Source organism: Callorhinchus milii, unplaced genomic scaffold (genome assembly GCF_018977255.1).
Source record: "Callorhinchus milii isolate IMCB2004 unplaced genomic scaffold, IMCB_Cmil_1.0 Scaffold21, whole genome shotgun sequence".
NCBI classification, from domain to species: Eukaryota; Metazoa; Chordata; class Chondrichthyes; order Chimaeriformes; family Callorhinchidae; genus Callorhinchus; species Callorhinchus milii.
In genome coordinates, this window is record NW_024704762.1 from 1,935,756 (window position 1) to 1,962,446 (window position 26,691).

Genomic DNA, 26,691 nt, shown 5'->3' on the forward strand with positions numbered 1-26,691 from the left:
TGTCTCCCCTCTCTCTCTCTCCCCCTCTCTCCTCTCCCCCTCCGTCCTCTCCCCCCTCTCCCCTCTCTCTCTCTCCCCTCTCTCCCCTCTCTCTCTCTCCCCCTCTCCCCCTCTCTCTCTCTCCCCTCTCCCCCTCTCTCTCTCCCCCTCTCCCCTCTCTCTCTCCCCTCTCCCCCTCTCTCTCTCTCCCCCTCTCCCCCTCTCTCTCCCCCTCTCCCCTCTCTCTCTCCCCCTCTCCCCCTCTCTCTCTCTCCCCTCTCCCCCTCTCTCTCTCTCCCCCTCTCTCCCTCTCTCTGCGCTGCAGAGGTTCCGCTCTGTGTCTCCACTATTTCATTCAGAAAAGTCCCGGCGCTCTGAGCCCTATATATACTGTTCCCGGTCCTGAGCCGCTCCCCCACAGCTGCCGCCGCCGGTCATCTGCCCCCAACCCCGTGTCCAGCCCCGCGGCTGTCCCCCCCCCACCCCACACCCCCCACCTCCCCCACCTCCTCACACACACACACACACACCCCCCCCCCACACACACACACACACACAGCCCACCCCCCACCCCCCACACAGCCCACCCCCACCCCCCCCACCCCCCCCCACACACACACACACACACACACACACAGCCCCACCCCCACCCCCCACACACACACAGCCCTCCCCCCAGCACCACTCCCCCCCACCCCCCAGCACCACCCCCAGCACCACCCCCCCACCTCCCTCACACACACACCCCCCCCCACCCCCCCACAAACACAGCACCCCCCCCCCCCCCCCGCTAAATCAGGAGCAGCCCACACCGCCGCCCACAACTGCCCCCCCACCCCCACTCCCCTCCCCCCTCTCCTCTTTCTGTTCAGAGAGAGTTTGTTCTTTTTTGCAACCAGAATTAATACCCCCCACACACCCCCCCCACACACACCCACACACACACCCACACACACACACCCCCCCCCACAACACCACACACACACAGCGACGGTAACCACGGGGCCTGATTGTATGTTCTGTAGAGTTCCATTGCAAACAAGGAAGGGTTAATTATTAACGCTTCCCATTAATTGCTTGCCCATTTGACGAGTCAATGTGCCATTTAGTAATCTCTGGTAACTCTAATCAGCATCGCAGGAACTGGTAGTTTATTCTCGTTGAACATTAACTTAAGACTGGTTCAGTTTTACTTTCAATTGAGGCTAAACTTTTTTTCTCCCCTCCCTCAAGGCCATTGGCTGACATCTTCGACCAGCGCTTTTTTCTCTCAATTCCTTATGAAGAGTGCAAGAGGAGGAGGAGGTAATCTTACTGATTTTCTTTTAGAAATCTGACTGGGAAATTGCTTTGAGTTCAGCTAAAGAAGCTCTGACTTAGGAGCTGACACCTGCTAATTGTCACCCACAGCCACAGGAGTTACACTGTACCTGACCCACCTGGGCTGTTTGATGGACACGTGTGGCCAATGTATCTGAGACACAGGAAACAGATGGAGGACAGCAATGTTAACGTTGGTAGGTACCTGTTTGCACTCACTGAGACTAAAATTACGTTTATGGCTGATTATAGAACATCTCTGTGTGCAAACCTGCTACGATTTTCACCTAAAAAGAAGTCGCTACTGTTTAATACAGTAACCAAGTGCTTTGCGACATCCTCCCCATGTGTCGGGTCAGGTATCAAATGGTGATGCCGTTATAACTGACACCTCGCAAACCTTTGAAGTCAGATTATGTGAACATCTGAAATCCAGCGATTTAAATTCCCATTAATTTTGCTGCAGGCAAAGTTTGGGAAGATTTCCCAGGTTGCTCAGGCTTTCTGCGTGTCCCTCGTGCTCTCTGTTCCACCATTGGTGGCCACACTCACAGCCCTGGAACGCTTTCCCTCTATCCCTCACCACTTCCATCCGGATCTACCAGTCGTGCCTGAAGACCTTCCTATTCGACCTTGTCCGCGGTCACCTTCCCCTGGCTCGGTGTCATTCTCCGCCCCTATCAAGCTCTCTGGGACGCTACTCTGTGAGGGGTGCTGTGTAAATGCAAGTTGTTGTGGTAATGCCTGGGACCCTCTTAACCATGTGTTCATATATTGCAGAGTACTTGAATGGTTTGAAATCGAAGGAGGATATTTACTTCCATGTTTTAGAACGGATCCAAAACAAGATGCTGAATAGCTCCTAGGTAAATAACAGCTCGTGTCTGACCACTCCTTTGCAAATCATCTCTACTACCAACATCACTGAAAAATCTCATAAACCCCAGTCCCTGCTCGCCCTTTTATACTCGGCAAAATGGTTCTGGCTTCTATTCTCGGCAAAATGTGTTCTGAACCCCAATAACAGTGCCACACCTTCAGTCACTGTCCGACCATGAGTGGCTCCTCTTATTTTTTTCCCCCCCCTCACCACCCCAAATCTTATTCTCAATCTGCCACACTGCCCTGCGAGAATCTAGCAGTAAGTAGGAACCCGGTTGTTAGTCGATTGGTGAATCGCTTTTCCGGGGGAAATAATCCCTTCAGAAAAATATTTAATAATAATTTGGACACTTCAATCCACGACTGTTTGTGGGACGCTGCTGTGCGCAATTGGCTGCTGTATGTCGCCCACAAAATATTCAGTCAATTCACTTTTACAGTGTATTCTGTGAAGCACTTTGAGACATCTCAAAGACGTGAAACAGCGCTATATCAAATGCAAGGATTATTATAATCTTTTTAAATGATTCTTTTAACGCCTTTTACCATATTATTTTCAGGATTTGGTGTGCCGAGGAGGGGAAGAACTCCATCTGTAAATAAAAGGAGTGATTCAAGTTTCTGGGATTCTGTGGCCGGAAACTAACTGGTTTAACTGTATATATAGTTTTGGATGTGGATTAAGTTATTTTTAACTGCCGCTGTAAGACAGTTTTACGGATTTTTGTTTTTTGGGAAGCCTTCCAAGTAAGGCTGCATAAAACTTTTTTAAAATAACTATTGTACTGGTTTAAACCCCCCTGTTATAGTGCAGTCTGTAAAACCAAGCAATGGTTAATAGTTTCACTGTAGAACTGTGTGTAGCCTCCTCGTATCTTCTGTAACTGTTTTATTTGTATTTCGATTCTTGTTGTAGTTTATTCAGTAGCTCGTACCACACATTCCATCCGTTCCTGGTGTGAATGACCCCTTGGCTGAGACTCAGATTGGTTGGGGTGATATGCTCCCACTCCCTGCACACACTACTGCACACACTACTGTTAACTTAACTGGAAAAGCCTCTTCATAACCCCAGTCCCTATTCACCCTTTTTTTACTCAACAGGGCCCACTGCTTCAACTACTTTTCAATCATGAGGGGCCCCTTATTCTTCTCTCTCTCCCCCCCCCCCACCACACACACTCGTAATCTCAATCTTCCCTGCTACCCTGCAAGAAGGGTGTGATATAGTTGCAAATTGTCTTCAAAAGGACCTGCAGAAAAACTGCCTAAAATCTCCCATCCCCTTGAATGTCTGACGTTGTCTCTAAAATGCTGGGACATGATGTAACTGGTGCTACCACTATCAATTCAGTCAACGTGTGACCACCCTGCTCAAAGGCTAAGAGGAATCTTTTAATCACATCTAATTCAAAGCTCCCTCAATGACCAGCTCCACAAGCAAGGGTTGGTTCTGATCTCTTGGCAAAGAGGTTGATCTGCATTAATGTATTGTCATTTTTGCCATATGTTCCTTTGTCTGAGTGCTCTAAGCTAAGCGACTGATGCTTGGCAGAAAATTCCTTACGACATGAGGACTTTCTTTTAATATAAATAATTTATTTTGTGACTAAAATACAGGGTATCCTTACCGAAGGGACAAATACAACCAAACTAATGCAAATTGCTCTATAAAACAGCCTCTTGTGTTCATGTGGAAAGATACCCATATTCCCCTCCGTTGCATGATAATCCTTTACATTGATTGGTTGAGGCTCTTGCCTCTCGATCAGACATTAAACCAAGTCCCTGTTGCTTGTCCAGGTTGATGTCCTGGCCACTAATTCCCTGGATAAAATTGGTCCATGGCTGGCTGTGGAACATTGATGTATGCAAATTGGCCTCAGTGTTTGCTTACAATATACAATCCTTGCCCTTTACAGTGCTGCCTGTGAAAAGCTTTTGAGACACCCTCCTGACATGATGAAGTGTTTTGATAATCCTTGCATTTGATGTAGTGCCTTTCATGTCAGGCGCAAGTCTCAAAGCGCTTCCCTGGGTTTATTGTGAAGTCCAGTGACTGCTTCAAAGGCAAATGCAGCAGCTAATTGGTGCACATCAATGTTGCACAAATGGCAAATGAAGGATTGATGGCTCGGGCATCAGAGAAACTCCCTCTTGTAATACAGTTTGTCTCTATTACCCCAACTGGCATTATTTGTGGGTGAGCCTTAACGAGTGTTGGCTTGACTGATGGGGGCAGAGGTAGAGGGACAAGTGTCTTTCACTGACTACACAAGCCAGCAGTAGTCGCAGGGTACTAAGCAGTGTGATACTGACTCTAAGCCACGTGTCAGTTATGTTACAGACGAGTTGAGACCAGCTCACTCAGCACAGCCTGACTGGGCTAAACCTGTGACCTTCTTGATTTCTAATATGGAGTAAAGCAGACACCAGTTGGGGACAAAGCCAGACTCTAAAATCAGCTGGGGCCAGAGTGAGGGGTTGTTCTGTTCAGTTCCTGCAATCACAGTATATACTTTATAGTTGGGGTATAACGGTATAGAGCAATGCACTGATATCTGCTCACCAGGCGTGAGTAATAAGCGGGGAATCCAGTGCTGTAACATTAATCATAGCTCCAGGGCAATCCGCTCGTAGAAATGATTCACAAAGTGGGGAGGTTCTAGAGAGCACTGATAGAGTTGGAACTTTAACGTCCAGTAAAGCCAGAGGACTGTACGGCTTGGACAGACCATTGTCATTCTGGCTGTTGCTTGGTTTCCTCGAGTTCACCAACATAGATGTAATCTATCTCCGAGTGTCCAAGCCACACGTGGGTAGATGTTCCCAAATTAGATTTAGGCCCACAAAGATAATAATAATCTTTGCATTTGATATAGCACTTTTCACATCTTCTGTAGTCTCAAATCGCTTTCCCAGGATATACTGTAAAGTGAACTGATTATATTTGTGGGCGAATTGTGGCAGCCAATTGTGCACAGCAGCGTCCCATAGACGTGGAGTCCTGTAGCTCAGTGGTTAGAGCACTCGCTTTGCAAGTGAGAGACCTGAGTTCAATTCCAGGCAGAGAGCGAAACCTTGGGCAAGTTTCCTTACTCCACACACAGCCTAATAATCCCTCCAAAACAAAACAATAATAAAATTGGTCATTTTCAATACACAACTGTGGGACACTGCTGTGCGCAATTGGCTGCCGTGTTTCGCTCACAAATATACAGTCAATTCACTTTAGTCTTCTGTGAAGAGCTTTGAGACGTTTAAAAGACGAGAAAAGCACTATATCAAATGCAAGGAATATTATTATCTGTGGATTGAGTGACCAAATTACTTATTTGTGAAGGGATTATTATCCCCAGAATGTGATCTGCCAATCAACTAACAACTGGGTCCCTACTTACTGTTAGATAAACAGGCGTGTGGAGGAAGGAAATTTGCCTAAGGTTTCACCCTGACGGGAATCGAACCCGAGTTCACTCGCTTGCGAGGCAATGCTCTAACCACTATACAACAGGAATCTGTCTAGGGTTGTGGTTAAAACACTCGCCATGCAAACTAATAATAATAATAATAATAATAATCCTTGCATTTGATATAGCGCTTTTCACGTCGGGAGGACGTCACAAAGCGCTTCACAGAATAGACTGTAAAGTGAATTGACTGTATATTTGTGGGCGAACGCGGCAGCCAATTGCGCACAGCAATGTCCCACAAACAGTCGTAGATTGAAAATGACCAATTTTTATTATTGTTTTTGGTTTTGGAGGGATTATTATTAGCTGGAGTAAGGAAACTTGCCCAAGGTTTCGCCCTCTGCCTGGAATTGAACTCAGGTCTCTCACTTGCAAAGCGAGTGCTCTAACCACTGAGCTACAGGACTCCATGGGGAGTTGGGGTTCACTTTGCAAAAAAATTTGTAAATAATGAATCCTGAGTTCAGTTTGACTTCCTGATTGTCCGAAGGGATCGGGGAATGAGCAAACCATTGACCCCACACATCGGCTAAACCATACCAGTCATCCACAGAACTGTGAACACTTTGAGATGTCTCGACAACTTGATACGTTGCTAAATCAAATGCAAGCATTATTATTTTTATAACTCAAGTGAAGCAGTTCAATTCTAATTATATCTATATTATATAGCACCTTATCACATCTTCAAAGGGCTTTACATAATATGGTACCGTAGAGTACAGTGAATATGTATATCATAGGCAAAAACAACAGCTAATTTGCACACAGCAATGTCCCACATAGCCGTGAAGCGTATGATCAATTTTATTTGGGATTATTGGCCAGGACACCGGGAGAGGGAAACTTCCTCTTTTTGGGATAGTGCCGTGGGATCTTTTAAGAGTTGCGAGACACTACCCCATGTGAAGGGAGCTGTAAAAAAGTGCAAATCATTGTTTAACGTCCGCCTCAACAGTTGGACAGTATCTTGGTTTAACACCTCATTTGAGGGCGGCACCTCTGACAATGAGCTCCTCCAGCCCCCCAGTGGGTTTCAATGTGGGGCTTTAATAACCAACCTCTGACCAGAGGCAAGAGAATCTTAGGTGTTACCGACTGAGCCAGCCTGGCTTCATAGTAACATTGGACACGATGACAAAGCCATCACATAATGAGTGAATCAAGGACAATCAATTTATAGGACATATATCTACCACAGGCCTTTAACCTGTCTTATTCTCTCACCACCCCCCTCATGCCCCCACCCCCCTCATGCCCCACCACCCCACTGCAACCACTCACACCATTCACCTCTCTGATGTACTCAAGACCTGTAGACATGTGCTAAGCATGTGCTTAAGCCAATACAGTATAACCACACACAGCATCGCCTTCCCTTTGCAGTATTGCCTTTGGGTTCTGTGATGTTCTATTTATATCTTGTGCAAAATGCTTGGCTGCTGTGCACAGTCTGGTTCTGAACTGATAGAGATTGGGAATGTCAACCCAAGGACATTGTAAGCACATTGAGGAAACATTTTAAAGTGAGGAGGGGTGCAGGGGGAAAGACTGAAAATCAACCGATCTTCCTGGTTCTGACCGTTACCCAGTGAGAACCTCACCCCACCCCATCACTCGGGGGGAAATCGGGGTCGGCCCAGATGGGGAGTCAGGATAAGCACCATAATTACCTCCCTGTTTGATTTTGATCCCAAGTCCATGCACTTTGCAAAAAATATAATTAGATCATCACAATCACCAACTAGAATATGAAGGACGGCTATTCTCCTCTTGTTTGCTGTGGTGCTGGGACACACCTCTCACTGAGACTGTTTTCTCGCTACAATTCTATGTCTTAACATTTTGTCTTAAAATTTATCATGTGGCAGAATTGTGGAATATTCATAAATTTGGTCCAATCGGGAGCTGTGTTGCCTGTGATTCTCAATGAATCAATTCCAAACGAAGCCTGGATTACCCACTACTTCCACTTGTCTCCCCCAAACAGTTTCTCCTCCCACCATCGCGCAGCCACCTGCGGAGTACCTCAGGGCTCTATCCTCAGACCCTCCTCTCCCTCATCTGCACACTCTTGGCGACCTCATATGCAGACATGAGGTCAACCATGGAGTCTCGTAGCGTTGTGGTTAGAGCACTCGCCTCGCAAGCGAGAGGACCTGGGTTCCATTCCCAGGCAGGATGAAACCTTAGGCAAGTTTCCTTTCTCCACACACGCCTCCATTTACCGAGCACTAAGTTGAAACCCAGTCATTAGCTGAGGTCCTCCTGACGTGAAAGGCGCTCAATAAATGGAATCTTGTTATTGTTGTTGTTGTTGATCTCTTTCCGGGGGCAATAATCCCTTCAAAAAAATGTGGTCACTCAATCCACAACTGTTTGTGGGACGCTGCTGTGCGCAATTGGCTGCCGCATTTCGCCCACAAAATACACAGTCAATTCACTTTACAGTATATTCTGTGAAGCACTTTGAGACGTCTCAACGACGTGATAGGTGCCATATCAAATGCAAGGATTATTATAACTTCCACACATACCGGATCTACTTTCCCATTTGCACTCTCGACTCCAGTCCCACTATTATTCTATCCAACGCCTATCAGACATCAATGCCTGAATGAGCCAAAGTTTCTTCAGTTTAATATGGATAAGACAGAAACCATTCTCCTCAGCTCCCACAGCACCTCTTCACCTCTGGCTCTGGCCTCCCTGACCTCTCCCTCAAACTCAATGAACCATTGCACCGGACACTGGTTCTGAACTGATAGAGATTGGGTCTGGTTCGACCCTCAGGTCTCCTTTGTCCCTCACAATCCAGGCCCTGACCGAGCTGCTGTCCTTCACTTCCAGCACATTGCCCGCCCCCTCCCCTACCTCACACCAACCCTCGCCAACACCCTCATTCACACCTCGATTACTTCTCGACAAGACTTTTACAACACACTCCTTGCCAATCTCCCTAATTCTATCATCCAGCTGATCCAATGTCCTCACCCTCGTTTATAAATCCCTTCATGGCCTAACACTTCCTTATCTCTGTGACCTTCTGCTACCCCACTTTTCAGCTCATATCCTTCGCTTGGTGACATCTATGTCTGTGTGCCAACTAATCTGTGGATAATAATAACAATAATCCTTGCATTTGATAAAGCGCCTTATCACGTCGTCCAGGCATCTCAACGCGCTTCACAGGATATACTGCACAGTGGTGCGACTGTGTGTTTTGTGGGCAAAAATATATCTTCAAGGGCGCGTATGTAGATGAGGAAGGGAAGGGCCAAGGATACAGCCTTGAGGGACATTCTGTGTCACAGTGTGAGAGTGAGAGGAAGGTGATGGGCCAAGTTGAATTGGAACCAGGAAAATCTAGTCCCATGGAAATGGATGAGAGAGGAGAGGCAATCAAGGAGGATAAAGTGATTTACAACAACAACTTGCATTTATATAGTCCCCTTCATGTGGTAATGGGTGAGTGATTTTCTACCAAAATATGTCAACACCCATGTAAGAACTTTCTCAGCATTAATCATGAATTCTTTCATTCATATGCACCAAAGCTTTAGGCAATTTTCCTTTCTCCACCCACCTCTGTTTACCTAGCAATAGGTAGGAACTCAGTTGTTAGCCAATTAGCGAATTGCTTTAATCCAAAAAACTAAATAATTATAAAATAATAATAATTAGGTCACTCAATTCATGACTGTTATGTACAATTGGCTGCCCCATTTCACCCACAAAATATAGAACATAAGAACATAAGAATTAGGAGCAGGAGTCGGCCATTCGGCCCCTCGAGCTGCCCCGCTATTTGATAAGATCGTGGCTGATCTTCAGACCCAACTCTAATTACCCGCCCTATCCCCATATCCCCTAATTCCTCTGTTTTTTAAAAATCTATCAGTCTCAGCCTTGAAGATGTTCAAGGACTGACATCTATAGCCTTCTGGGGGAGTGAACTCCATAAATTCACTACCCTCTGAGTGAAGAAATATTTCCTCAACTCTGTTCTAAAGGCTGACCCTTAATTTTAAGACTGTGACCCCTGGTTATAGATTCTCCCTCCGGGGAAACAGACCCTCAGTGACTACTTTATCAGCCCATTAAGAATCTGATATGTTTCAATAAGATCCCCCCTAATTCTTCTGTACTCTGGAGAATACAGCCCCAGTTTATTCAGCCTATCCTCATAGGTCAGTCCCCTCATCCCAGGAACTAACCGAGTGAATCTGCACTGCACCCCCTCGAGGGCAAGTATGTCCTTTTTTAAATAAGGACCAAAACTGCACTCGAGGTGCGGTCTCACCAAAGCCCTATACAGTTGCAGCAAGACTTCCCTACTCTTGTACTCTAAACCTTTTGCAATGAACGCTAACTGCCGTTCGCCTTCTTAGTTGCTGCTGCACCTGCAAACTAACTTTTTGAGACTGGTGTACAAGGACACCCAAATCCCTCTGAACACTAACACTATCTAATCTCTCCCCCTCTAGAAAATAATCTGTTTTTCTATTTTTTCTACCTAGGTGAATAACTTCACACTTCCCCACATTAAATTCCATCTGCCACCTACTCGCCCACTCCCCGAGCCTATCTATATCCCGTTGCAATCTTTTTGCATCATCCTCAGAGCTCACTCTCCCACCGAGTTTAGTGTCATCCGTGAATTTAGATACGTTACATTCAATGTCCTCGTCTGGATCATTGATGTAAATTGTAAATAGCTGAGGCTGAAGCACTGATCCTTGTGGCACTCCACTAGTCACCTCCTGCCAATTCGAGAATGACCCGTTTATTCTCTCTGTTTTCCACCCGTTAGCCACTCTTCAATCCGTGCTAATATGTTCCCATTAATCCCGTGGGCCTTAACCTTCTGCAATAGCCTTTTGTGTGGCACTTTGTCAAATGCCTTTTTAAAATCTAAATATACTACATCTACTGGTTCCCCCCTATCTAACCTGCAGATACATCTTCAAAAAACCCTAAAAGATTAGTGAAGCACGACTTCCCTTTTGTAAAGCCATGTTGACTCTGCGTAATCTTTTTATGGTCTTCCAGGAATCCCATAACAAATCTTTAATTAAAGACTTAAGAGTATACACAGTCAATTTCAATTTACAGTATATGCTGTGAAGCGCTTTGAGATGTCTCTATATCAAATGCAAGAATTATTATTATTCGCTGATCTGTCTCACACCAAAATTTGCCCCTAATTCCCTCCAGAGGGTTGGGCTGAGGAAGCAGCCTCCAGCATCACTGGAATGGAATGTACGGAGCTTTGAGGGAACGTCTCAGCCTCTCTGGTTACCGAGCCTCCGAATTACAATGGCATTTCCCAGCTGTGGGGTGAATTGTCTGTCACAGCACAAAGATTATCAGGCTATTGGAGGCATTCAGTAGGACGTCCCTCACTCCGGGGGGGGGGGGGTAGGAAAGAGACATCAGTTGTCCCAGAGTTTTAAGCAACTGAGTCTTGTTATAATAATAATAATCTTTGCATGTGGTTAGAGCGCTCGCCTCCTAAGCGACAGGACCCGGGTTTGATTCCCGAGGAGGGCAAAACCCTAGGCAAGTTTCCTTACTCCACACACACGCCTCAGTTTACCAAGCAGTAAGTAGGAACCCAGTTGTTAGTTGATTGGCGGATTGCTTTTCCGGGTGTAATAATCTCTTCAAAAAAATTGGATCATTTGGTCACTTAATCCATGACTGTTTGTGGGACACTGCTGTGCATAATTGGCTGCTGTGTTTTGCCCACAAAGTACACAGTCAATCAACTTTTACAGTATATCCTGTGAAGCAGGATATACTATATATACTATATAAAGGCGCTTTATCAAATGAAAGGATTATTATTTTTATTTGATATAGCACTTTATCACGTCATTGAGAGGCCTCAAAGTGCTTCACAGGATATACTGTAAAAGTGGATTGACTGTGTATTTTGTGGACAAAACACAGCATCAAATGCAAATATTATTATCGTTAATATTATTATCTCACTTGATCCTCTCCAAACTTAGTGGGTTTCACCTTCGTGCCCTCCTTGTTAGTATTATTAAACTCTTCAGGAGAGATGAGCATTGATCCTTTGTTTACAGAGAACTTTTGTATTTAATGAATTAAATGAGAGGTTTGCTTTGGACCTGGTTGGCTCTGGTTGGAGCTTGTGGCAGAGGTTTTTATCCAAGGTTATGTTTGATATCTGTCATCATGTGGCAGGTGTCACAGTTCCAATTATCAGTAACCAAATGTCCAGCACCTGACTGTACTGATTGCGTTGGAATTTTAAGTTACTTTCTCTGTTACATCGAAAATCAAACTCTGGGCCTTGTATATCAACAGACTGATGCACTAACATACTCCCACACAAGCATGCTGCGTTAACACACTAATGCACAAACCCACTAACAAACTAATGCACTGACAACAAATCACATTTATACAGCACCTTTCAAATTGTGAGGACATCGCAAGGGGCCGGACAGTCAAGGATTTGCACCTGAGCTGGGGATTGGGAATAGGAGGGCAGGGGGGTGACCGAAGAAGTGGTTGAAGAGAAACGACTTGAGACAGGCCTTGAAGGAGGCAAGGGAGGGAGCAAGGTGAAGCAACGATGGAGTTCCAAAGGGTAGGAGCAGAAAGGCTGAACGTAACGGTGAGGCGGGCAGGGTGTGGGATGTGGAGCAGGCCAGATTCTGCTGAGTGGAGGGAGCGGACAGGTTGATAGGGGGTTAGCGGGCACAGAGATAAGGAGGAGCAAGGCCGTGGGGGGCTTTGAAAGTGAGGACGAGGATTCTGAACTCTATCCTCTGGGGATGGGGAGCCAGTGGAGTCGGGCAAGGATGGGTGTGAGAGGGTCATGGAGCTTGGTGTGGGAGGGTTTGGAAAGCTGACAAGTAGGGATTAGCCTAATCGAGCCTGGATGTGATAAATGGGTGAATGAGGGTCTTGCAGGCCTGAGGGGAAAGGCAGTGGCAGAGCCGGGCGATGTTGGAAGGTGGTGGAAGGCATGCCACGGATGTGCGGTTTGGAGGACAGTTAAGGGTCAAACAAGACGCCAAGATTCCAGACTGGCTCAGTGAGGTGCATCCATAAATGGTGATGCTGTCAGCACCCGACGTGTGGAGGCGCTGACGGGACCCAAGCAGGAGGGCCTCGGTCTTGTTGCCATTCAACTGGAGAAAGTGAAAATTTAGCTCTCATCCAGGACTTCATGTCTGACAGACAATCCGTCAGGACAGCAGTGGTCCTGGAATCGAGGGGGGAGGCAGAGAGGTACAGTCGGGTGTCATCTGCATACATGTGGAAGTTGACACCGTGTCTGCGGATGATGTCAGCGTGTGGATATTGAAGAGGAGGGGACCAAGGAAACAGCCCTGAGGAACGCCGCATGAGATGTTGCGGGGGTTGGAGGAGGAGCCATTGATGGACACAAAATTTATGTATTTATATATATGCCCGATGCACTAATGCCCTAACACACTAACGCATGAAACATTAACATGCTCACATGGTAACACACTCACGCATTAATATGCTGGGCTGATCACTAACACATTAGTGCACTGGGTGACCAAGTGCTGTATTGTGGAGTCCTGTAGCTCAGTGGTTAGATCGCTTGCTCACAAATGAGAGACTGGGTTCGATTCCCGGCAGAGCGAAATGTTGGGATATTTTGATTTTGCCAACAGATATTTTTATTCGATTGTAAATTGTATTCTTGATTTTTATTGCTGCTCGAGGGTAGAGACGTTCATGCCAGCAGCTTTTGGGCACTCAATGTCTAATCTGTCTCGACAACACACCTTAGTCCCAACTTCAGAAGAGCGCCCCCTACTGCACCAGTCTGCCAATAGAATTGGAGGAACTTAGACTACCCGGCAGCGCGAAACATTGGGCAAGTTTCCTTACTGGACACGTCTCTGTTCAGCAGTAAGTAGGAACCTGGTTATTAGTTGATTGGCGAATCGCTTTTCCAGGGGTAATAATTCCTTGCCCACCCCCCTCCCCAAAAAAATAATAATAAATTGGACACTTTCATCCACAACTATTTGTGGGACGCTGCTGTGTACAATTGGTTGCCATGTTTCGCCCATAAAAATACACAGTCCATTCACTTTACAATATATTCTCTGGAGCATTTTGAGACGTCTCGAAGTGATAAGGCATTAGATCAAATGCAAGGACTTGCAAGAAACTTAACCTAACGTTTCCCCCTGCCGCCACCACACTACAGGGTCAGCCTGGACCGTGAAGACAAAATCTTGACGTGGGGCTTGAACCCACAACAATAAAAAGTCGGCCAAGCGAAGGCAGCGGAGGTGGTGGAGTGGGGGGGGGAGAGGGGGTGTGAGCAAGTCGGGAAAGGTAGGGAGGTGCAAGGGCACGAAGGGATTTGAAAATGAGAGAGAGGTTCTTGAAGTCGATCGCTTCGGAAATTGGGAGCCAGTGCAACCTGGGAAGGACTGGGGTGATGGGCGTGCGGAGTTTTGTGCGGGTGAGAATCTGGGAGACGGATTTTTAAATTAATTGTATTTTATGTACGGTGGAACTGTATCAAAGTACAAGGTTTACTATTATTATTAATAGTCTTGTTGTACCCTATGCTGTTCTGAGCACCGCCGCCGGCAATCGTCACAGCAGAATCGCAGTGGAAAAAGAATCGTGATTCGCCCTTTCAGCACTTCACCTCGTGCTCCGCGTACTGTTAACTTAACGTGACTCAACAGCCCCAGGCTGCTGGCCAGCCCCTCGCTTACGTGGTCAGGAGATTGATTTACTCTTGTGGAACTTGAAAGGTATTCAGCACAGCAGCAGAAATAGCAGCCAATCCCCCCCCGGAGACATTTCAGAGCTCTGACTGCGTTTGTGCCTCAAATACAAAAGTCTGAAATGGCAATAAAACCGTGTGACGTTCAGTCAAGGATGGCAGTGAGCTCCATTTCCCCAAAAATTCAGCTCCCCGAATACTTAAAGATTACAATGAATTCCTCATAACTCCTCATCCGCTCCAAAGGGTTCAGTGACCAGTTTTCCAGGGGAGAGAGTGAGGCATATGTATAAATACATAATATAACAATAATAATTTGCATTTCATACAGCGCCTTATCACATCTTCAAAATGTTTCAAAGCGCTTCACAGGATACACTGTAAAGTGTAATGACTGTGTATTTAGAGCAGTGGTTAGAGCACTCGCTTTGCATGCGAGAGGCCTGGGTTTGATTCCCAGCAGGGTGAAACCTTGGGAAAGTTTCCTTACCCCACACGCCTGATAATAAACCCTCAAGAAAAAAAATAATAATAAATGGGTCACTTCAAACCACGTCTGTTTGTGGGACGCTGCTGTGCGCAATTATCTGCCGCATTTCGCCCACAAAAAATACAGTCAATTCACTTTACAAATCTATTCCGTGAAGCGCTTTGAGACGTCTCAACGACGTGATAAGGCGCCATATCAAATGCAAGGATTATTATTATTATATTTTGTGGGTGAAACACAGCAGCCAATTACACACAGCAGTGTCCAACAAACAGTCATGGATTGAGCAACCAAATTATCATAATTATTTTTTGAGGGGGACGGATTATTATCCCGGAAAAAGTGATCCGTCAGTCGACTAACAACCGGGTTCCTATTTACTGCTGGGTAAACAGAGGCGTGTGGAGCAAGGAAACATCCCCAACGTTTCGCTCTGCCCGGGAATCAAACACAGGTCTCTCGCTTGTGAGGTGAGTGCTCTAACCACTGAGCTACAGGACTCCACATAAATTTCGCCCACAAATATACAGTCAATTCACTTTATGGCATATTCTGTGAAGCGCTTTGAGATGTCTAGAAGACGTGAAAAGCACTATATCAAAATGCAAGGATTATATTCTTATAATTAATGTGGCCGGGATATTGGCAGACTGATGACTTAAGGTGTTGACAAGTCGAACTAGGGTTGAGTTATCAGGAGTTTACTGTATTTACAAGGATCAGCTATTTCTTCACTATTCTTAGAATCTCAATGATGTGGAATTTGAAAGCATGTGATTCATCTCCGAGCTGATTCACCTCAGAGAAAAGTTGTGGGTTCGAGTCTCAGATTAAAATGTTGAGCTCACAGTCCAGGTTGACCCTCCAGTGCAGTGCAGGAGTGTCGGAGATGCCGTCTTTCGTTGAGATGCTAAACCATGATAAGGAGCACGTCAAGGATTATTATTATAATCATGCAGTCCTACAGCAATGTTTAGAGCCCTCGCCTCGCAAACAAGAGGACCTGAGTTCGATTCTCAGCAGAGCGAAACGTTGGGTGAGTTTCCTTGTACCACACGCCTCTGTTCACTAGTAGTAAATAGGAGCCCGGTTGTTAGTCGATCGGCGGATCGCTTTTCCGGGGGTAATTATATCTCATGACATTACCAGGACTTTTCATTTTCTCCTGAACAGGGCACAGATGAGTCCTCAGTTTAACATCTAATCCAAAAGACAGCGCCTCCAAAACTGGAGCATCGGCCTAGACTGTGAGCTCAAAGTCCTTCCACGGGGCTTGAACTCACAGCCCTCTGACCTCGGAGGCAAAAGTGCTACTAAGCGTTATCAAGCTGACACCTTTGACAGGAGCTGGAGAGGGGCAAAAGGGCTTCAGACTAGGAAAGGTCATATTCTCTCTGTGTTGTCATCACTTCACTTAACAGCATCACAAATGAGTCGTCTTCAATCCACGGCTGTTTGTGGGACGCTGCCGTGCGCAATTGGCTGCCACGTTTCGCCCACAAGACATACAGTCAATTATTATTATTTTTTATTACTTGCCGATTACTCAAACAGTACCGTCAGTGAGTTATTTTGGGTTTTGCTGAGAAGGTTAGGCAGAATGCATGTAACTTGCTCCGCTCCTTGATTGGAATGGAACACTTTCTGAACAGGAGGGAAACCAATCTGTTATATGATGAGTTTGAAATGGTCAGGCCCTCAGCCCAAAGGACACCTCATATATAACCCTGGCTCCAAACCATCGCAAAATAGGTTGACAATCTCCTGTGAAATACAATCCTCAAGTTTTAAAAAAAAAATGAAATGAAGTGCAAGGATTATTATCAATACTGTCCTCAAACCTTCACAGTTACCTCCGCTCCCCATGGCTACCATTTGCAGCGATGTGCGGTGCTGGAGGGGGAGAAGGGAATCATTAATTATAGAGGGCTCACACTGAGAAAATTAACTGAACAAATTCACTTACATTTTACAGTGTATCCTGTGAAGCCCTTTGACACCTTCTCCCGGTGTGAAAGACATTATATCAAATGCTGAAAAAGGATTATTATTACTGTGATGATTCAATTTATTCTAATTCAATAACTGACTTGTAGTCACTGATTCAAAAACAAATTCAAAACAAAACCCATCTCGGCCGTTTTCACTCGCTCTCACGTCTCTGAGTGCAATCGCGCTCTGAGCTCACAGCCAAGACTTGTGCTTAATAATAATAATAAAAATAATAATAATCCTTGCATTTGATACAGTGCTTTATCACGTCTTTGAGACGGCTCAAAGCGCTTCACAGGATATATTGTAAAGTGGAGTGACTGTTTATTTTGTGGGCAAAACCCGGCAGCCAATTGCGCACAGCAGCGTCCCACAAGCAGTCGTGGACTGAGTGAGTGACCAAATTATTTTGATTTTTTGAAGGGATTATTTCCCCTGGAAAAGCGATCCGCCAATCGACCAACCACCGGGTTACTTACTGCCAGGTAAATAGAGGCGTGTGCGTGGAGTAAGGAAACTTGCCCAACGAGTCACCCCGCCCGGGAATCAAACCCGGATCCTCTCGCTTGCGAGGCGAGTGCTCTAACCACTGAGCTACAGGACTCCAAAATGAGGGATTACTGGTCAGCCACATGGGGGAAACCCATCACCGTTGCTTAAGAGTCTCCAAACCAAACTGAGAATTCCATGCATCCCATCCACACGTGGAAATCCCAGAGGTATTTATTCCAACGAAACGCGCGCTCTCTCCTGGCGGGACGCAGCCTTTTAACCTAACTCCTGAGAGGTGGATCTGCTGGAGTGCCCCATCTGGAGCAGCACAGATTGCCATCTGACAGCGCGGTCTGGCCAGGCTTTCCCACGGCTTCTCAGCCACGACCAACCGACCCAGTCGGGCTTTGGCTGCAGAGTTAACAGGAGCTGAGTGGGAGGATTCCCTGCCTCCAAGTGACTGGTCAGACCTTTCATGTCCTGCTGATGGGCCGGGCCGGGGAGGGCCGGGGAGGGCCGGGGAGGGCCGGGCCGGGCCGGGGAGGGCCGGGGAGGGCCGTTATCACAGTCACCACACGACAGGAATCTTATGTGTTCCTGCCGGCAGGACTATACTCACTCCCTCTCCTCCCACACCACACAATAAGGGCAGCTCACAGCGCTCACACACAGACACACTCGCACTCACACACAGGCACACTCACTCTCACACACAGGCACACTCGCTCTCACACACGGACACACTCGCACTCACACACAGGCACACTCACTCTCACACACAGTCACACTCGCACTCACACACAGGCACACTCGCACTCACACACAGGCACTCGCTCTCACACACGGACACACTCGCTCTCACACACGGACACACTCGCTCTCACTCACAGGCACACTCGCACTCACACACAGGCACTCGCTCTCACACAGGCACACTCACGCTCACACACAGGCACACTCGCGCTCACACACAGAACACTCGCTCTCACACACAGGCACACTCACTCTCACACACAGTCACACTCGCTCTCACACACAGTCACACTCACTCTCACACACAGGCACACTCGCTCTCACACACAGGCACACTCGCTCTCACACACAGGCACACTCGCGCTCACACACAGGCACATTTGTGCTCACACACAGGCACACTCACTCTCACACACAGGCACACTCGCTCTCACACAAAGACACACTCGCTCTCACACACAGTCACACTCGCTCTCACACACAGTCACACTCGCTCTCAAACATAGGCACACTCGCTCTCACACACAGTCACACTCGCTCTCACACACAGTCACACTCGCTCTCACACACAGTCACACTCACTCTCACACACAGGCACACTCGCTCTCACAAACAGAACACTCGCTCTCACACACAGTCACACTCACTCTCACACACAGGCACACTCGCTCTCACAAACAGAACACTCGCTCTCACACACAGACACTCGCTCTCACACACAGTCACACTCGCTCTCACACAGGCACACTCGCTCTCACACACAGGCACACTTGTGCTCACACACAGTCACACTTGCTCTCACACACAGGAACACTCGCTCTCACACACAGGCACACTCGCTCTCACACACAGGCACACTCGCTCTCACACACAGGCACACTTGTGCTCACACACAGTCACACTTGCTCTCACACACAGGAACACTCGCTCTCACACACAGGCACACTCGCTCTCACACACAGGCACACTCGCTCTCACACACAGGCACACTCGCTCTCACACACAGGCACACTCACTCTCACACACAGTCACACTCGCACTCACACACAGGCACTCGCTCTCACACACGGACACACTCGCTCTCACACACAGTCACACTCGCTCTCACACAGGCACACTCGCTCTCACACACAGGCACACTCGCTCTCACACAGTCACACTCGCTCTCAAACAGGCACACTCGCTCTCACACAGGCACACTCGCTCTCACACAGGCACACTCGCGCTCACACACAGACACACTCGCTCTCACAAACAGAACACTCGCTCTCACACACAGGCACACTCGCTCTCACACACAGGCACACTCGCTCTGACACACAGACACACTCGCTCTCACACACAGACACACTCGCTCTCACACACAGGCACACTCGCTCTCACACACAGGCACTCTTGTGCTCACACACAGACACACTCGCTCTCACAGAAACACTCGCTCTCACACACAGGCACACTTGCTCTTATATACAGGCACACTCGCTCTCACATGCAGAACACTCGCTCTCACACACAGGCACACTCGCACTCACACACAGGCACACTCTCTCACACACAGACACACTCGCTCTCACACACAGGCACACTCGCTCTCACACACAGGCACACTCGCTCTCACACACAGGCACACTCGCTCTCACACACAGGCACACTCGCTCTCACACACAGGCACACTCGCTCTCACACACAGTCACACTCGCTCTCACACACAGACACACTTGCTCTCACACAGGCACACTCGCTCTCACACACAGTCACACTCGCTCTCACACACAGACACACTCGCTCTCACACACAGGTACACACACTCGTACTCACACACAGACACACTCACTCTCACACAGGCACGCTTGTGTTCACACACAGAACACTCGCTCTCACACACAGTCACACTCGCTCTCACACAGGTACACTCACACACTCTCACACAGGGACACACACACTCTCACACAGGGACACTCTCACACAGACACACTCACACACTCACACAGGGAAACTTGCGCTCACACACAGTTAAAGTGAATTGACTATATTTTGTGGCCAATTGCACACAGTGGTGTCCCACTAACATCGAGTTTGTGGTGGTTTTGGATGCGAGCTGAATGATTGGAGACATCGACGTTAAGGCCCTAATGCAGCACCTTTCTTATTGGAAGGCACCTCAAAGCGCTTCACAGGATTCACTGCAAAAAGTATAGTCACCAAAACAAAAATCCAGACTGCATTTAAGAGTTTACCCAATTCCACAAGCTCTGAAGCGCTAAGAAACTGGTGTAAACCGAGATCAAGGTTAAATTTCTGCCCCTGAGATTTCAATGTGACTCTTTACTGATCTTCGAGGCAGTGACAGAGGGCATCTATTTAAGATTCAGTGATCTCCCAATAATAAAATCCCTGGATTATATCATCACATGGTTTATATCATCACACTGTCAACATACTGGACGATTCTTGTGCAAAGTGTGAATAAGGGCCCTCCCCACTTTATTTCATCACTCGCTTGCAACATATAGCGTTGCTTTGAATACAGATGTGATAATGAGCTAAAACAAATACAAGAATTATTATCATTATTTCACCATAAGTAAAACATTGAATATACATTGGAACAAACCTAATCCTTACATTTAATATAGCGCCTTATCGCATCATTGAGAAGTCTCGAACTGCTACACAGAATATATATTGAAAAGCGAATTGACTGTGTACTTTGTGGGCGAAACATGGCAGTTAATTGTGCACAGCAGCGTCCCACAAACAGTCGTGGATTGAATGACCAAATTTTTTGTTTTTCGAAGGATTATTACCCCCAAAAAGCGATCTGCCAATTGACAGACAACCGGGTTCCTACTTACTGCTCGGCAAACAGAGGCATCATAGTCCTTGCATTTGATCCAGCACCTTATCACGTCTTCGAGACATTTCAAGGCGTGTGGAGTAAGGAAACTTCCCTGAGGTTTCACCCCACCTGGGAATCGAACCCGGGTCCTCTGGCTTGCGAGGCGAGTGCTCTAACCACTACACTGCAGGAATCCATGAATCACTCAACAATCAGGTAAGAACCTCACATGAGGCAAAGTCACGGAGATCCTACCACAGCCAGTCACACACTCAGCAATCTCTCACCACGAGCTGCTGGTGCAGTGAGGAAAGCTCACACTCGCTCTCGCTCTCAGTCAGTCCAGGGGCTCGGCTGTTGTTACTGTAGCAGCAGGATCTCTGTGAGCAGAATTGTTAGACCTTCCCTCCTGTGAGGCTCTGTCTGATTGTTATAGTTGTTATAATTCTGCTGTTATAACAGATGTTATAGGAGTGATTCAGGTTGTTAAAATGAGCAAAACGAAACAAAAAGACTTTTTACAGACACGTTTGCCTGTACTTACAACCACAACAACAACAACTTGCATTTATATAGCGCCCCCTCACACAAGGTGGTGTCTCAGATGCTTCACTGAGTTCAACAAATAAACTGTCAAATAAATAGTGGAGTCTGTAGCTCAGTGGTGAGAGCACTCGCCTCGCAAGCGAGAGACCTGGGTTTGATTCCCGGGCGGGGGGAAACCTTGGGCAAGTTTCTTTACTCCACACGCCTCTGTTTACCAGCAGTAAGTAGGAACCCGGTTGTTAGTTGATTGGCGGATCACTTTTCTGGGAGATAATAATCCCTTCAAGAAAAATACATCTAAAAAAATAATAATTCGGTCACTTAATCCACGACTGTTTGTGGGGACGCTGCTGTGCGCAATTGGCTGCCGTGTTTCGCCCACAAAACATACAGTCAATTCACTTTACAGAATATTCTGTGAAGCGCTTTGAGACAACAACAACAACAACAAGATTCCATTTATAGAGCGCCTTTTACGTCGGGAGGACGTCCCAAGGCGCTGGACAGTTGGGTCAGGACCCGAGCATTGGGGGGGAAATGGTCAGGGGGAGGGGAGGAAGGGAGGGGGCGAGGAGGGGGAGATGGTCAGGGTGAGGGGAGGGAAGGGAGGGGGCGAGGAGGGGGAGATGGTCAGGGTGAGGGGAGGGAAGGGAGGGCGAGGGGGAGATGGTCAGGGTGAGGGGAGGGAAGGGAGGGAGCGAGGAGGGGGTAGAGAGTCGAGAGGGGAGCCGAAGGCTCGGTCAAAGAGAAAGGTCTTGAGACCGGCCTTGAAGGAGGAAAGGGAGGAAGCGGTGAAGGCACCGGGGGATAGAGTTCCAGAGCCTCGGGGCTGAGAGGCTGAAGGCCCGGCCACCGATGGTAGGGCGGTTGGGGCGGGGGATGTGGAGCAGACCGGAGCCAGAGGAACGGAGGGTACGGGCAGGTAGGTAGGGGGATAGTAGGTCGGAGAGGTAGGAGGGAGTGAGGCCGTGAATGGCCTTGTAGGTGAGGATGAGAATCTTGAATTTGATCCACTGGGGGATGGGGAGCCAGTGGAGGCGAGCGAGGGCGAGGGTAAGGGTGGGAGTGAGGGTGAGGGCGAGGTTGAGGGCGAGGGTGGGAGTGATGTGTGCGTGGTGTCTGGTGCGGGACAGTACATGAGCTGCAGAGTTCTGAATGACCTGCAGTGTGGAGGGAGGTGGCGGGAAGGCCGACGAGGAGAGAGTTCCCATAGTCCAGCCTTGAGGTGATAAAGGTGTGGACCAGAGTTTCAGCCGCGTGAGGGGTGAGGTAGTGCCGTAGTCTGGCGATGTATCGGAGGTGGTGGAAGGCGGTGCCAGTTGTGGTGCGGATATGAGGGAGAAAGCACAGCTCAGGGTCGAACAGAACCCCGAGGTTCCTGATGGCTTTGAGAGGTGGAGAGTGCGGAGCTGATGGTGTCGGCGCCTGAGGTGCGGAGGCGCTGACGTGAGCCAATCAGGAGGGCCTCAGTTTTACGCACGTTGAGCTGAAGAAAGTTGTCTCTCGTCCAGGACTCGATGTCGGACAGACAGCTGTCTTATTATTATTATTGTTAATAATAATCCCTCCAAAAACAACAATAATAAATTGGTCATTTTCAATCGACGACTGTTTGTGGGACATTGCTGTGTGCAATTGGCTGCTGCGTTCGCCCACAAATATACAGTCAATTCACTTTACAGTGGGTTCTGTGAAGCGCTTTGGGACGTCCTCCCGACGTGAAAAGCGCTATATCAAATGCAAGGATTATTATTATTAATATTATTATTATCGGGGGTCGTGGAGTTGAGAGTAGAGGAGGAAAGGTAGAGTTGGGTGTCATCCGCATACATGTGGAAGTTAACCCCATGTCTGCGGATGATGTCACCACAGGGGGAGCATATAGAGGGTGAAGAGGAGGGGACCGAGGACAGAGCCCTGAGGGACACCGCACGAGACAGTACGGGGGGTGGAGGAGAAGCCGTTCGTGGAAACAAAGTGAAGACGGTGAGAAAGGTACGACCTAAACCACTCAAGGACAGGACCTTGAAGGATGAGGTGGGAGGACAAGCGGTGGAGGAGGATAGTGTGGTTGACCGTATCGAATGCTGCCGATAGGTAGTATATATAATAATAATTTGGTCACTTAATCCACAACTGTTTGTGGGACATTGCTGTGCGCAATTGGCTGCCGCGTTTTGCCCATAAATATACAGTCAATTCACTTTACAGTATATTCTGTGAAGAGCTTTGAGATGTCTCGAAGATGTGATGAGGCGCTGTATCAAATGCGAGGGTTATTATTATTATTATTATTTGTGGGGCTGGGGGCCACTCTATCACACTGACATCTGCTCGCTCTGCACAGTGTGTGTTGGTGTAAGTCTTCCCACTCACAGCGCCCCCTACTGACCCCGGAGGATTCATGGATATATAATCACCCTGGTTATACAGTCACTGAACTCTTTTCCCTTGGAGTGACGATACTTCAGGAGTTTACTGGAGTTAACGAACAAGCAATGAGGAGGTTAGGAGAGTTTTTTACACATAGAAAGTCGTCAGGATGTGGAATGTCCTGCCGGGAGCAATAGTTGAGTCAGGATCCATAGTAGCTTTCAGAAGGGAACCACACATATATCTAAAAAGGGATAAACTACAGTGATATGTGGTGAAAAGGCAAAAAATGGGACTGAAAGAATTGCTCTTAAAAAAGCCGCCACAGACACGAATGGTCTTCTTCTGTGCTGTCAATTTTTCTGGTTGATTTAAGTAAAACAGCTTTAGTGTGTTCACACAGAACAACATGTGCCTGTTGGAGGCAAAGATTCATTCCACTTATAATAATAATAATAATCCTTGTATTTGATATAGCGCTTTTCAGTGGGTCACACAGAACAACATGTGCCTGTTGGAGGCAAAGATTCATTCCACTTAACAGGCAGCAGGGAATCAATGGCCCTGAGATGATTATTTATTAGTTACCTAATCGATTAAATGTCAATCCCTTGCTATCTGTCTGCCTTGTGAGGTTGGCAAGTGTGTGGGGGTGGGAGTGAGGCTTTCTGTATATTATTCCGTTGCTATTTCAAAGTCTTTCTCACGGTTTCTATTCCCCATCCTCATCAGAATTTCCCCCCAAATGAAAATGAATCACATGTCAGTGTTGTTTACGGGAAGTCACTGGCGTAAGACAACCTGCCTCGTTGCTCTGTTAACAGCTTTATTTTCTCATCAAATATATATTCTACGTGCTTCAAGACTTTTGCTTGTAAATGATATGCTGTATAAATGCACGTTCTAGTTCTACTGCCTATGTATCACCTCCCCTTTCTCCCCCGCTCAGCATCTAATTCCACCAGCATATAGCGCTCCGAGATGCTACTCCGTGGAAAGGACTCTGTATAAGCACAAATTATTCTTGTTGTTGCTGTTGTTTGTTGTCATCCTCAAATATCCATTTGATTTGCAGAGTCAATACATTTGGAACAAGATATGTGCTGCGTCTCCGGAAATCACGTCTCAGCGAGTCTTAATATCAATGCAGAAGCTTCACGTTGCTTTGTGGGAGGGGGAAGTGGCAAAAACTATCAGGTTGGACCCAGGATCATCTCAGTCAGACTGTAATTGGCTCTAAAAATCTTTAAAAATTGAAATCTGCCCTCATCTGGCCTCACCCTCTACTCCATCCCTGAAACCCTCCTCCTCGCCCCCTACCTCACCTCCTTCAAGACCCATATCAAGACCTTCCTCTTTGATCGTGGCTTCGGCCATACACTCCCACCCCCACCGCACGACCCTCCAAACCTCTTGGTTGCAATCCTAGCTCGGGTGTAAGTCCTTAACTGTCCAACGCCTTGCGGACGTACTTCCCAAGTGAAAGGCATTACATAAAGGTAATTTGTTATTTGTTGGAATGCCTTATTGAAATGTTATCACTGTTTATCATCCCTTATAAGGCCCTACAACCTTTCTGTCCGAGCCTGACCTTGGCTCCTCTCCTCCCGACCCCAGCTCTTTGTCGCTTCTGTGAAGCGCTTCGCAATGGTTCCCGCAGTGAAACGGTCTGAGCAGATGTACAGTTGTTGTTGTAGATGTTGTAGGCTTAGGATGATCAGTCAAACAATAACTTGAGATAAGGAGGTGTGGCTCAGTCGGTAGGACTTTGGCCTCCGAGAGAGAGGATTATGGGATCAAACCCCACCCCAGGACTCTCACACAGCCTAAGCTGATGCTGTAATGCAATTGTTGGAGGTGCCGTCTTTCAGGTGAGACGTTATACCAAGGCCTCGTTTGCCTGTTCAGGGGCGTTAAAGATCCCATGGAGCTACTCAAAAAAAGAAGGGAGTTTCTCTCTCCCGGTGTCTTGGCCAACAATCCCCCAAAATACAATCGCTCGCTCACTCCGTGGTAGTTTGTGAGGTGCTGCTGTGCCAATTAGGTTGCCGTTTTCGGCCACAAAATACACAGTCACTACATTTTGATGTAAATCATGTGAAGCGCTTTGAGACGTCCTCGCAACATGAAAGGTACTGATTCAAATGTTAGGATTATTATTATTATTATTATTATTATTATTATCAGGATGAAAATGTCATGGATTCAAATAAAAATGCGGATCAATAACTTTGTATACAAAATTCCGTAGGTGACACTTACCTGAGTGATCCGACTGCGAGGATGTGCCAGCATCCCTGGCGTTCCCTTTCTCTGGAACGTTGAGTAACTTCCTCGCGATTGTGAATCTGGTGTTGTGTTCCTTTCCTGCAGTTTGATTTTATTATTCTGTTCTATCTTCACATTAGTCACTCATTTGTTTTATTGCCTTTGACAACGCAACGTGCTTTCCTCCTCGATCCGGAGTGCTTTACAGTTAAGAGTTCCTGGTTGGCGTTCACTAGCTCTGGGTTGCGAACAGAGCCACAAAGTCAGTACCTGGGGGGGTTACAAATGCGGCTCAGTCGGTAGCACTCTCACCTCCGGCTCAGGAGGTTGTGGATATTCACAGAACTTTCCAATAAAGAAGAGACTTTTGTTTAAATCTTCCCCCACCTTGTGACAAGGAGGTCATTAAGATAAAACACCCTAAGGTTAGTAGAGGATAAAGTGAGATAATAATATTAATAATAATATTCTGTGAAGCGCTTTGAGACGTCTCAAAGACGCGATAAGGCGCTATATC

General features: G+C 47.2%; 2 protein-coding genes across 3 annotated transcripts in view; one reads left to right on the forward strand and one right to left on the reverse strand.

Annotated features, from left to right (window-relative positions):
* LOC103188128 (beta-1,3-galactosyl-O-glycosyl-glycoprotein beta-1,6-N-acetylglucosaminyltransferase) overlaps positions 1–26,691 on the reverse strand; it is a 44,438-nt gene that overhangs the window by 16,910 nt on the left and 837 nt on the right. Inside the window, exon 2 of one of the 2 annotated variants that reach the window (XM_007907975.2) lies at positions 26,169–26,444. The gene's annotated coding sequence lies outside the window, so the exon portion shown is untranslated. Of the gene's footprint in view, positions 1–26,168; positions 26,445–26,544; positions 26,595–26,691 lie in introns of those variants that run through there. The other variant, XR_488954.2, reaches the window with a different exon arrangement.
* On the forward strand, positions 1,213–3,040 carry LOC121850543 (nicotinamide riboside kinase 2-like; the record flags this gene model as incomplete). Its single annotated transcript, XM_042342824.1, is given in 4 exon segments — positions 1,213–1,284; positions 1,390–1,496; positions 2,080–2,165; positions 2,742–3,040. Coding segments are annotated over 3 exon segments (265 nt in total), but the record flags the coding sequence as incomplete, so codon positions are not given.